This window comes from Alosa alosa, chromosome 4 (genome assembly GCF_017589495.1).
Source record: "Alosa alosa isolate M-15738 ecotype Scorff River chromosome 4, AALO_Geno_1.1, whole genome shotgun sequence".
NCBI lineage: Eukaryota > Metazoa > Chordata > Actinopteri > Clupeiformes > Clupeidae > Alosa > Alosa alosa.
This window is the reverse complement of record NC_063192.1, coordinates 783,751-796,363: the sequence shown is the minus strand read 5'-3', so window position 1 is coordinate 796,363 and position 12,613 is coordinate 783,751. Positions and strand designations below refer to the sequence as shown.

At 39.5% G+C, this 12,613-nt stretch overlaps 1 protein-coding gene across 3 annotated transcripts in view; it reads left to right on the top strand.

Moving 5' to 3' along the window:
• kansl2 (KAT8 regulatory NSL complex subunit 2) overlaps positions 1-12,613 on the top strand; it is a 53,087-nt gene that overhangs the window by 10,215 nt on the left and 30,259 nt on the right. For all 3 annotated transcript variants that reach the window (XM_048240731.1, XM_048240732.1, XM_048240730.1), the window contains exon 2: positions 4,075-4,333. In XM_048240731.1, the coding sequence (XP_048096688.1) occupies positions 4,083-4,333 (251 nt within the window). In that variant the 5' untranslated portion in view covers positions 4,075-4,082. The remainder of the gene's footprint in view (positions 1-4,074; positions 4,334-12,613) is intronic.

The following is a 12,613-nucleotide window of genomic DNA, read 5'->3' as shown; positions in this document are numbered from 1 at the left end:
TGTATAGGTTTAGTTTAGTTGAACCTCATCTGCCAGGTATTTGACCTACCAGGTTGACACTTCAGAAAGTTCAAAATCCGTCCATGCCTGGTCCCTACACCCGAGAACCACTGATGTAAGTTTTTTTTTTTTACTGTACGGTAGGGGTGTAACGGTTCATGTATTCGTATTGAACCGAAACGGTATGGGCGTCACGGTTCGGTGCATGAATTTACACGGAGAATACACGGTATAAAAAAACATAAAATTCGTGTGCGTATTAATTAATGTCATCGATACTGTTAAGTAGCGAGGATTCACGGGAGTTCTTTACCGACACCTAACGCTAATCTGTAGCCTCGCCTTTAGCTCTGAAGCTCTGATTGGCCTGTTTTTTTTTTGTCAGGTCGTTGGTCGAGTCAGTCAGTCAGAGATGGTAGCACTAAGATGGCGACACACATTAGAGGATCCGCTGGTCTCTTCATGAAGTTTGAGAACTTCAGTTACAGTAGTACAGGCGAGAGAGGTGGATAAAAACTGTGTCGGCGTTGTTCAGCAGTTGTTGGGTATGTGAGTGGAAATATATGCTACACATGTTCGAAGCAATCACCCAGATGATGTAGGCTACCAATCACCGAAATGAGAAGAAAAAAAAAACTTCCCCTGCGCTTCACCAGCCTTTGGATACACATACAAATAGAGCCAAAACCTATGGCTTAAATTAAATGATTTCGTAATGACAGAAAGCCATGTAAATCGCGTGGTAATTACCTTTATGTTGGGGTAACTTGTAACTTCTCACATGAGGAGCTGGTAGTGTTAAGTGCATAGACAGTAAGTGTCAACGCTAACCAGGCTAATAAACAATGCTACGGTGAGTTAACGTCGAAGGGCAAAGTCATGTGACTTGTAGTTGTAGTCTGTTTATGAAATGAAAGGAGCAATTTCTTTTTTTAAAAGAAGGCAAAATAGTGTGATATTTTCAGTTAGTAGGCTAGATTATTACTCTACACACACTGAAAAATATTGAGGCAAATTGTAGACCCTTCCATATACAACTAAACGCAGATGTTGAAGGTCTTGCTTAAGTGGATTTTTAAAAATCATTATTCTATGTAATTTGCACTTTCAGAAATAAGAGATGCTGTAGGCCTATTTTAAGTTTTATAGCTGATTGTCTTATTTTGTTTACAACTTACAGATGGAGTCTGGGTACTTATTGTACTGTTTACCCTACATCTTACACACTTCAGGCAGTTGCAGATAGTGTCATACAGTCTCTTCCCTGAGCTATGTGGTACAGCCTGATATATGCACAATAAAAAAAATTGCTTTCTGCATTTTTGGTTTTGCTTTTCCCTCCATTGTACCCTAACTCGTACCGAACCGTGATGTCCGAACCGAGGTATGAACCGAACCGTGACTTCTGTGTACCGTTACACCCCTACTGCATGGTATAATGCTGAATGAGCCAAACTAAATTTTCCGCAGCAAAATTTTGGTTGGCCCCACCAAATCTCACTCCAAGGTTTTTTGAAAAGTTGGCAGCCCTGTCTATATTTTGTCCAAATGATGTCTGTCTATCATCGTTGCACTCGGAGAAAACCAGAATGTTTAATTTGTCCTGTGTTTATTCTACGGCTGCAAACGGGATTCACTCGCAGTTAACCAAATATTTCTTTATTAGGGCAGGGCAGGCATATTTCTGGCTATTCAATTATTTCTAAACCAGTCTGCTAAAGTCTGTAGTGAAGTCTGTGTAGGGTTTTCCAGGCTCCATTTCTTTTTCTGAGACACCCTGCTCACTTGAGCCATCTACGGTTGTTTGGGTTGTTGCAGCGTCTCATTGGAAAAATACAAATTAAAGTCGCGTGATCCCACGCGCGGACCGCGAGTGAAGCTGGCCAAGTCGAAGCACTGCCCACTGTACCGTCTACACTTACCGGAGATCACAGTATCCACTCGAAGGCAGAGGACAAAAGTGTGTTCAGGAAAACGTCTGCATTTCAGAGTTTTTCCAGGTGCGATAATTTAAAATCCCCATGTTATTTTCCCATTGGAAAAATCGATGGCAGCTTTTTTGTGGGCAAACTTCAGAGGTCTATTAAAATAAAACATTTTTAAAGTACCATTGTAAGGGTCAGCTATATGCTATATCTTGTTTTCAGGACGGTCTGGGCTTTCCTTATCTGGGAATGTATGATGTGGAAATACTATTAAGGAAAAAACATTTGCTTCACATGGATTTTTCATGTTTTTGCATTCATGTCACCAGGCATCATGCCAGTAATATCTTCATATTGATGTATGTGATTGTCTGGAGTCTGGCAATATACGAATCATGATGGTTGGGTACGCTACGGCTTAGCAATTGACAAAATATTGAATTTAATTAACCCTTAGAACCCGATTGACGCAAAGTGCGTCAAAAAACTTCTCTTTTACATTGCTCCGCGACTGTTCATTGCAGCGAGATGAAACCTTTATTGCATGACAGAGAAGAAGTGGGGCTTTCCAAAGAGACTACGCACTTGTCTGTACGATCAAGTATGAAAATTTAAAAAAATCATGAAATTAAATGAAATTGCATCATATTTACAGTCTATACTTCTCTGCGTTCACCTGCGCACCCATTACTCTCATTTGAATTACTCGTGATCGCATAGATATGGCAAGCATATCAGATGAAAGAGGAGACACATGGCTATCCATTGGTACCATGTATATCGATCCTTCTGGCTTATAAAAACAGACAAAGTGACTGCAAAATATTAACGTCATGTACACAAACCAACGCTGCATACCCATTACTCTCGTTTGAATTACTCGCGGACCCGTGATCGGATAGATATGCAAGGAGACAGAGCTATCATTTGATACCAAGTACATCCTTCTGAGTTATAAAACAGACGAAGTGACAGCAAAATAATAACTTCATATAACTGGACTTACCCCACGTTTTTGTGACGGCATGTTTATAATCCAACGCTATTGTGTGTTTCTCTATGGCAAAGCATGTTCATAATCCAGTTTTGAGATCCTAGCAAATTCCTGCATGGCATCCAATTCAAGGCTCACATTGCATCCCAATTTGTTCAACAAAGAAACACCTTTTTTGCCTTTACTTTGTTCATGGCAATGCAGTAAAAAGTTGAGAATCATTATCAGTGCACACCACACATGCTAACACGCAAACTTGGGTCAAGTCAGATCAGTTCGTGTCACAGATATGGAGCGCAGAAAGGTTATTTTTCATCACTAAATAAAAAATGGCATTTATTTCCTAAATCACACACCACATATTTCTGTAAATTGCTCAGCCCCAGAGTATCCCAGCAACATGGCAATTATATTGTCCGATTCAGGACGGTCTGCCCTACACACACATGAAATGCATGTAGAGCTATGAGCTTGCTGTGGTGAGATACATGTCGAAATGTAAGATTTTTTTATAATACACTTTTTATATTTTAATTACTTAAAAATCTAAATAAAATCTATGCTAGTACTAATACATGAAATGATGGCAGATCTGGATAGTCTAGTCTCTGCTGAAAAAAACGATATATAATATGTGTGTGTGGCACTTACAATGACCAGAATAAATCCTTATGAATAAAGGTAGTGAAAAATACCCTAAAAACAGCCTAGGGTTCTAAGGGTTAAATATCTCTAGCAACTAGACTAAGTGTTAGTGAGCTACTAACTATTGATCATTACCCTTTACAGTATTTCAACATCAATTACAGAATTAGAAAAATATGTATGTAATAATGTACAGTAGGCTACCCATCACAGCCTACCTGTTATACATTGACAGCCGGCCAGTGGACAGAAGACACTTTGGGAATACTGTTCTAAAAAAAAAAAACAATTCATAAACACATTTTTTTCATTCAGGGTAACAAAATTCACCAATTGCGCCACAGCTTTTGTGTTTTGGACCACTTATGAAGTGATGTCTGGCTGATGCCTAAATTAAGCATATTGCAGCACTGTGTGTAAAAACATTTTTCGCAAGTTTTAGGAATGGCAAATTTGTCATTTCTCTGCTGGTAAAATTAAGCACTAACAACATAATTGTTGTTTTCTCAGATATAACGATGAACCGGATTCGTATCCACGTGCTACCTTCCAGCAGGGGAAGGATGGTGCAGCCAGTGCGCCCTATCGAGCCCCAGACTTGCTCATACAGTCACCGACCTTGCTCCCAACCATGCCTTGATGGCCTTGAGTTTTGCATCAAACATGTTCTTGAGGACAAGAGTGCCCCTTACAAGCAATGCAGCTATGTCTCGAACAAGAATGGAAAGCGTTGCCCTAATGCTGCCCCCAAGCCAGAAAAGAAAGAGGGGTAAGTGAATTCTGCATGTTCGCTGTTGAATTTCAAATTTGGCAAATTGCTAAAGCGAGCAAGTCTGAACGATTAATTGCATTTGCAATATTATCACGCTATTAAACGCATATTTCTAATCGCAAAGGCTGCGATTACACTCCGATCATACATTGACCACTGTGCGATCAATGTGTGACGTCACCAAGCGCCTGGGACCAGCGCGACACTAGCTACCTTCTTCAAAGTGTATGATGATCATTACATGTTTACAAGGCTGGAAGTTCAAGAAATATACTACTCCCTTACAAAAATAAAATGTTTGCATACAGAAGTTTGCCACTAGTGGCAGACACACACACACACATATTTAATTCATTTATTTGGAATGACCAATAGTCGGTACATTTGAGTTTGTTTATCAGCATAATGATGTGCAGAGAAGTTGGCTACAATGTGCATACTAGTCCAATAAAAACAAAAATGGTGGGTAAGACAGCAATTCCAGTGTGGATTAGAAATCTACACGTTTCTACCCCAGTCTGTAAATATTCAGCAAAAAATATGGTTTGGTTGAGAAAGGAGAGGAATATATATTTTTTTACAAAAAGGTAAACATAAAATACTAGATTTCAGGGCAGTTTTCTGGGTTGTGTCTATCCATAACTGAAAAGACATATCTTTCAGGCTTGTGCAAAATTCTAGAATTGAATTAAAAACTGGCTCTTAAATTCCAATTCAATTCTTGAATTTCACTTGCATTTCAATTGAGGTAGCAAACAGGAAGCAGAATTGCAATTCGAATTGTGCTTGATATCTTAGCAAATTAAGATATCAGGCTGAATTTTTTTGTATGCTAGTCATAAGAAATGGGGCACTGATTGGACAAAAAATGTAAATGCTAAATGTACGCTACCTAATACCATTTAATAGAGTCCCGAAGTCTGACGTAGCGTTTCCATGGCGGCAGAATCACTGGATCTAAACAAACTTTCGAAGTGGCTTAAATAGCATTGAATGTAGACATGTGGCATCATTTCTAGCTAATAAATTGTTTTAAATGTAGGCTATAGCCATTTAAACGTGCTTTGCCTGCTAGGCAGCAGCTTACCCACATAACACGGATTCCCTGGCAGGTGTAACATAAAGAAACAAAATTCCAGTGGATATTTCACATAGAGATGCACCGATATGGAATTTTAGGGCCAATAACGATAACCGATATTTATTGGTTTGTTGTGGCCGATACCGATACAATAACCGATAATATTACTCTTGAAAAATTGTGAAAAGTGATTTGGGGAAAGCATTTAATAAGCATAATTGTATTGCAGTAATTTTACCTACCACCAAATAATTGTATTGCAGTAATTTTACCTACCACCAAATGATGGACAGAACTCATAATAGTCCTCAATAGTACGGCAGTCAACAACATAACAGTAGCCTAGCCCTACAGCAGTGGTCGCCAACCCGTCGATCGCGATCGACCAGTAGATCTTTTGGACCATAGACTGTATATATAGAACTGGACAGTGTGCCGTCTGTTAAGAGTGATGCGAGCGTTAGTCCAGAGCCCCCTGGTGGCTGGCTGCAGTACAATGTGTAACTCCGCCCATCCCCATGTATTTCAATGGCCAAGTAGCCAACTTTCCGTGTCACTTTTCTCATCTAAAACTATTTTTGTATCAACAACTTTTTTTATTCGAAAAAATAGTTTTCAAGATGCTTCAATACACACAATTTTTCTTTTCTCGCTGAAATTATTTTTTTTAATGTTATATTAACAAATCTAAAAGGGCGTGTTTACACCTATGATTGACAGCTGGCTGGCTGCAGACACGACGCTTTGTCCATTATGTTTTACCGTCTAGGCTGTAGACACTACCGCGTCATCGCTCACTTGATTTCGACACATAATCTAACCTAAAAAAGTGTTGCTGTTATCATAATTAGGCTATATCTTATCACAGTCTGACTAAATACATATTGATAGTCATACATTGTGTAGTTGCTGGTAAGAGACATCGTTGTTAGTTGTGACAGATTCTTTGTGAAAAAAGATATGTTCTGTTCTTTCGTAGATGCTAAGTATATTAGCTCATAGCATGCTACATCATGCTAGCATTAGCCAGTTGATGGGTAAAGTAAAAGGGCTCTGCTATATTGATCCGAAGTGACGTTAGCCATAGTCACCATCATTTACAGTCCTACTTGTTTCAAATGGTTTAACGTAACCAGTGATTGCCGCCATCATCATTGCAACTTCATTTGAATACACTTTGTCACTGGAGAAGGCAATGTAAAGTTTTATTAACGTTAACTCTTGCTTAGTTTTGCGAATGGCAAAAAACGCCACCTAGCCTGCTAGGTCGACAACCTCGGTATGCCCATTTATGAAGCCCGACAAATAACGTTACTTGTGTTTTAGTGAACACATTATTGGACCATAGCTTAACGTGAGGAGGGATTCAAAGTTACAAATGGCCAATTTGCTTAGTATGCTCAGAACAGCGGTATCTGAAAATGCGTTAAGGTATCGTTGTTACCTGCGATTGCACTGCTGGAGAAGCATTTTGCATTAGTATGATTTGATCAGGTCTTGCCAGTGATGTGTAAATCCTCCCGTAGACGTACATCATTTCAAATTAATACATCTAAATTGAAAACTGTGACAACTCATTGATGGGCTCTCTCAATATGTCTGTAATCGTATGCCTCTACCACAGGCTTGCTAGTCTTTCACCAGAGAGGGTGCTCCCATTATAAATCAAAAATGTAATACTGCAGCCTTCATGTCAGCTGTAAAAATATGATAACATGGACCTACTACATCAGGACCGGATACTCTGTAAACATTTTACACATAATCAGGAAGCTACTTTGCTGTTCAGTGTGTGATGTGTTTAAAGTGGTACTACGTTTAAAGAAACATTTTTATTCTTTGTTTCAAGTGCATAAGAAAATACCACATTATGATGATGGTTATGGTTACCCTTAACAAATACAAAACAATATAATACTTAAAACAGGGATCAATCAATAGCCTAATGAAATAAACAATGAGGGGGAAAACAATAATAAATAATAATGCCCATTCAATCAATAATATAATAACAATAACATGGTAATACTACATTAAGGAGAATATCAATAATAAACAATGTCAAATTAATCAACAGCCTATAATGAAAATAAAACAGTACTACTGCATACAAACCATAATGTATAAGAAATGCTTAAAAGACCAAAAACTATCACAAGAACGAAGAGCACTGGGCAACTCATTCCACCAACATGGAACCACTGAGGAAATGAGTCTTGAATTTGACCTAGCGTTTAAGACTGGTCGACATAACAGAAGCTCATCAGAAGACCACAGTGGGCGGTTGGGGATGTATATCTTGATCATTGAATTAAAATAACAAGGAGCAGATCCAGTCAGTGTCCTATAGGCCAAAGTGAGAGATTTAAATTTAATTCTGTCTACTGTAGGGAGCCAATGGAGAGTAACTAGGAGAGGAGTTACGATGTGTCCTCTTTGGCTGATTGAAGACCAGTCATGTTGCAGCATTCTGAATGATAGATCACACAAAAGAAATAAAAAAAAAAACCATTCAATATTGATTTAGTATCAACCAATAATTATTCTGATATTAATATTCTTGTAACATCTACATCTTTGTGTAGGCTACAGTTAAATACTAAGCAATGGCCTCTGACTTAAATACCAAGGCAGTTAAATGACCGTGGTATGGTATAGTCTACGTGACACACAGGACTACACAGTAAACCCATTTAAAATAGGCAAGGACATTAATAACATTTGGGGTTGCTCATAGTTAGTTGTAGTGGTGGGTATACTAACTCGACTACACCACTAGTTAAATGGCGCATTGCAATTTACAATTTGTGTGAGTTCAGGGGCATACAGAAAGTTGAAGTTTGGGTGACATCAATAAAGAAAATAGAAACAAAGGGATGTGTACAGCCTCAAGTATAAATTATGTCACATTAACAGAAGGTTCAGAGCAGAGGCAGACCTTTCTTGGTGCCATGCAAGTTATTGAAAGTCATGTGTTTTCAGAACGTAGTGGTGCTGTGCCATGTCCCATGTATAAGGGGCTTCAGGTTGATCCAGTGACGGTGGGTGATGATGTCAGGGAGATGGATGTCAGGGTACTTGGAGAAAGGGGGAGGACATGCCACCTCAGACCACCCCAGCCAAACATCTTCACGTAGGCATTCCCTTGCTTGCAGACTAATGTAGACCATGGAGACCACCTTGCCGCCACCTCCAGTACATTCAGCCATCACCCAGGCCATCCTTAAAAATATTTTTGTTTGCAGTAACAGCCAAAAAAAAAAAAAATGGGTGGGTCGGTAGGTAGGTCAATATTTTTTTTTTTCTTTCAAGATTCAAAGTAAAAAAAAAAAGTACAATTTTAGTCATGGTGATTACGTAGGAATGAATTTACACAAATGTGCATATTGTGATCGTGAACTGACTGGGTCTTCAACCCGCATACCTTCAGGCGCACCATTGCAAACCTCATTCTGATGCAGGTTATATAGACCAGCCTTTCTCAAACTTCTTTGACCTGAGGCCCGGTCATGGCAGACTTTTGGGGTCATAGGGCTCATCTACATGTACCCAGAAAGAAGGCTACAATAGCTCTTGGCCACGCGTTATATTGAAATTTGACTATACAATACTCAATGCTATACAGTGTATTATACAGTCTCTGCTCTGTTTCTAAGGAAGTTCCAAAAACAACGCCGTTCTATTAAGTTTAATTAAATAAATAAATAGCCTTCCAACAGGTTGAAGCGGAGCTTTGATACCAACGCTATCGATTAGTTTCAGTTTCTCTCTCAAGAGACGCCAGCATTGAATGAATGCTCATACCACCACTTAATTGTAGGGCTCCATGTTTAATGACCTCGATAGCAGAAACGTTTGTTTTATTTTTTCGTCGATCCGTGGTTTCTTGATCAACTGCGCAGCAAATTATCAAATGAAGCACCGGGCCAAATTTCACTCCACGACTCCGCGGACCAGCAGTCTCCATGTTGCGGACCCATAGTTTGAGAAATGCTAAATAGACCACAACCAATTTCTATACTCTGACACGGTCACCGTTAGACTAGGGGGGGAGAAGGGATGAGAAAAGATCTGGCCACAGTTCTTCCAGAACTTCGTGCCAAGTAAAAGCATTATCAGTTTGTGTGAATGAAACGAAGCGTAGGCCATAGTGTGACATGCGTAAAACCAATGGTGTAGAGATGACGCCACAGGGTTTTATTTAAGTGAGCCACGTTTGCATGTAGGCAATTTATATTCACAATACTTGGGCCTACTTAAAGAAATATTATTTTTTTGCATTTGTATTGGTTGTTTAGAGTAAAAAAAAACAATCGGTCGGTATTAACGCAAGTTTACAACCGGCAAGTCGGTCGGAGTAAAAGGGGAAAAAAATAATATTTGGGTCTGTTCTAAATTAACAGGGTCGGTCGGTTTACGGCAAACAAAAATATTTTTAAGGATGGCCCCATATCTTACCTGCAAAAAGTTAGTCAGACAATTTTACGACATTACAAAGCATCTAATCAGGCACTCAACACCACTAGTAATACCAATTAATTAAATATATGTGTGCAATAAACTTCACAGCCTATCTATAATGTTAACTACACATTTAAATATGCGGTGTGAATGTTATTAACTTAAGGTCAGCTTGAAAAATAACGCTATCAGTATGACTGATCATGGACGTTAGATGACAAACTAAGGTCTTTCTCAAATGTTCACCGAGAAGTGACTGGTTCTTGGCGTAGCAGCTAGTGTTTAATGCAGGCGTTTCATTTATCGATCATTCACTTATGCGGTCTACAACTACTGACCTACCGATCTATTTTTTACAGTCTATGCTACCGACCTACCATCACAGAAGTAGCTCTAACAGAGGTGTCTGTCGTTAACGTTAGAAAAAATGCAAAGCTGGCAAACTGGCTAGTAGTTACATTAACATGAGGTTGATGAGGTCCATGCTTCACATTATGTTAACGTTAACTTGCGTTGCTTTATCACATCATACCGTTTCTTTATCACATCATATACTGTACTGACTGTCTAGTGTTATTAATCCCCATGTACAGTCAATGGTTACTCCATGTTGAGATGGCATACATGATATTTGAAAACAGTAACAACTAATAAAACCAAGTATATCATGCATCGACTGTTAAGGGAGCTGTGTGCTAATCTTCACTTCAACGACTAACTTAGCCTCCCGTTAACGGTAACGTTAATGTAGCTGCTAACGTTAGCATGTATTTCTGTTAGCTCATTAGTATTCACCATACTAAATTGTCACAGTCTATAATCAACATAATAAGCTCTCTTAGACGTATTTAAGAACACCAATAGACAAAAAAACTTTTCAGTTGATACGCAACACTTACCAGACAAGAACAAACCGATTGTTGTTTGTACTGTTTAGCTAACTCAGTCACAGCCGTAAAATTCATCCAGCCAGCTAGCCTTCGGCCGAAGTCGACCTGCTTGTGGAAAGGAGAAGGGGGGGGTTTCACTTGACAAGTGGCGTGTTTAACTTCGCTGAGTGGCAACTGAGTGGGCGTGCCTGACCGCGAACTCCTCTTCACTGCGCATGCTTCAACTTTTGCTGTGCAGCCGCACTTCAAATTGGCTCCAAATTTTCCAAGATGGTGTCGCCTCGGCGGCTTCAATTCCATAGAACACTGTAGAATGCAGCCACACTGTCCAGTTCTATACAGTCTATGTTTTGGACTTGCCCAGTAGAGAGAATAACAGGACAATTAAAAACAGTCACCAAATTCCCACATGTTCGCCAACGTTTACAGGGCGTACATTTCAGCGCGGGATAGCGCATGATTTATTCAAGACCTAGCCATCATAATGTGAGAAATTCCTGCATACATTTACAGTGCTGTCTGATAACGTTAATCTAATAATGGAGCAGCGTGAATGAGGGACCGGACGAACCAACTTCTGACTTGAACCGAACGTAACCCCATACAGACACACACACACGCGCATAGCACCACATTGCAGGTTCTCTCTCTCTCTCTCTCTCAACAGGACTCGTCACCGCTGAAGTCAAATTATGCTAGGTGCTTCTAAATCAACTGCTAACTGACAGAAAATAAAAAACAAAAGTTTAGCGATCAGAAATTTGTTCTCCATTTGAAGAATGTAATCGATTGCGGACGTGCACAGACACGGAGTGCATTGTAGGCCTAGGCTTAGGTTACTTTCACTTTGTAGAGTGCGCATTCATTACGTGAAAGATGCTTCATACCAAAACAGCGATCAAACATTAAATTTATCATGACGTATTGTCACAAACACTTCAATTAGAAAATCAAAACCAAAATCATGTAAGTAAAGACTATGTTAAAGTGTTATGTCATTGACGCCTGTATAAGGGGGTGGAGGATGTGATATTTTTGACCTGATACATTTGCCTAAATAAAAGGCCTTCAATTGGAAGTATTTTAGCTTTGATTTTCTTTTGAAGCTTCAAGGTAGATCTTGCCTTTGTTCAGGGCGAGGTTAGGGATCTTGGGCTCAAAAAGGTTTGTGACCACTGCCCTACAGTATGTGTGGCTCCTTTTAAGTGAACCTGACGTCAGTGAATTGCGAGTGAGTGGCTAGAGAGTTTGAATCGTTTTCATTTAGGACTAAACGCTCATAAACGGCTCAGCTTGGAATAAGCTACAGTATAGCGACCAAATCAGAGTTTGTGAGGGAAACTTAGGTTTAGTTTCAACTGCGGGTAACTGACTAAAGCTGCAACTCCTCAGACTGTATCTTGTGTCCGTCTACTCTGTTGCGCACAACCTGCTGCAGCAGAAATGAAAGGCGTTAGCCTCGAAGGTTTTAATGACTTATTATGATGACCTGTCTGCAACTGAAGCACGAATGGTTAGCATATTTCTAGGTAATAATACAAAACCCAAGCTAAAGTAATGCAAATATAATACTAAAACACAACTTAGAACTAGGCCTACTTATGTACTCTTTCCACTAACGAGTTTATTTGTTACCCCGACCGCGGTAAAGCGCGGTAAGACGGCTCTAGATAGGGCTGAGCTCCGCTCTGTTAGGGTTAAATGGCGGATCATTCACAAGAGGATTTTGAGATGCACAGATTCCCAAATGAACGCATATCCACAGATTTTGTTAGAGTGGTGAAATACATTCACACCGCTGACATTATATTGAGGAAAAAGTATAGCCAACCAAGCTCAAGTAGG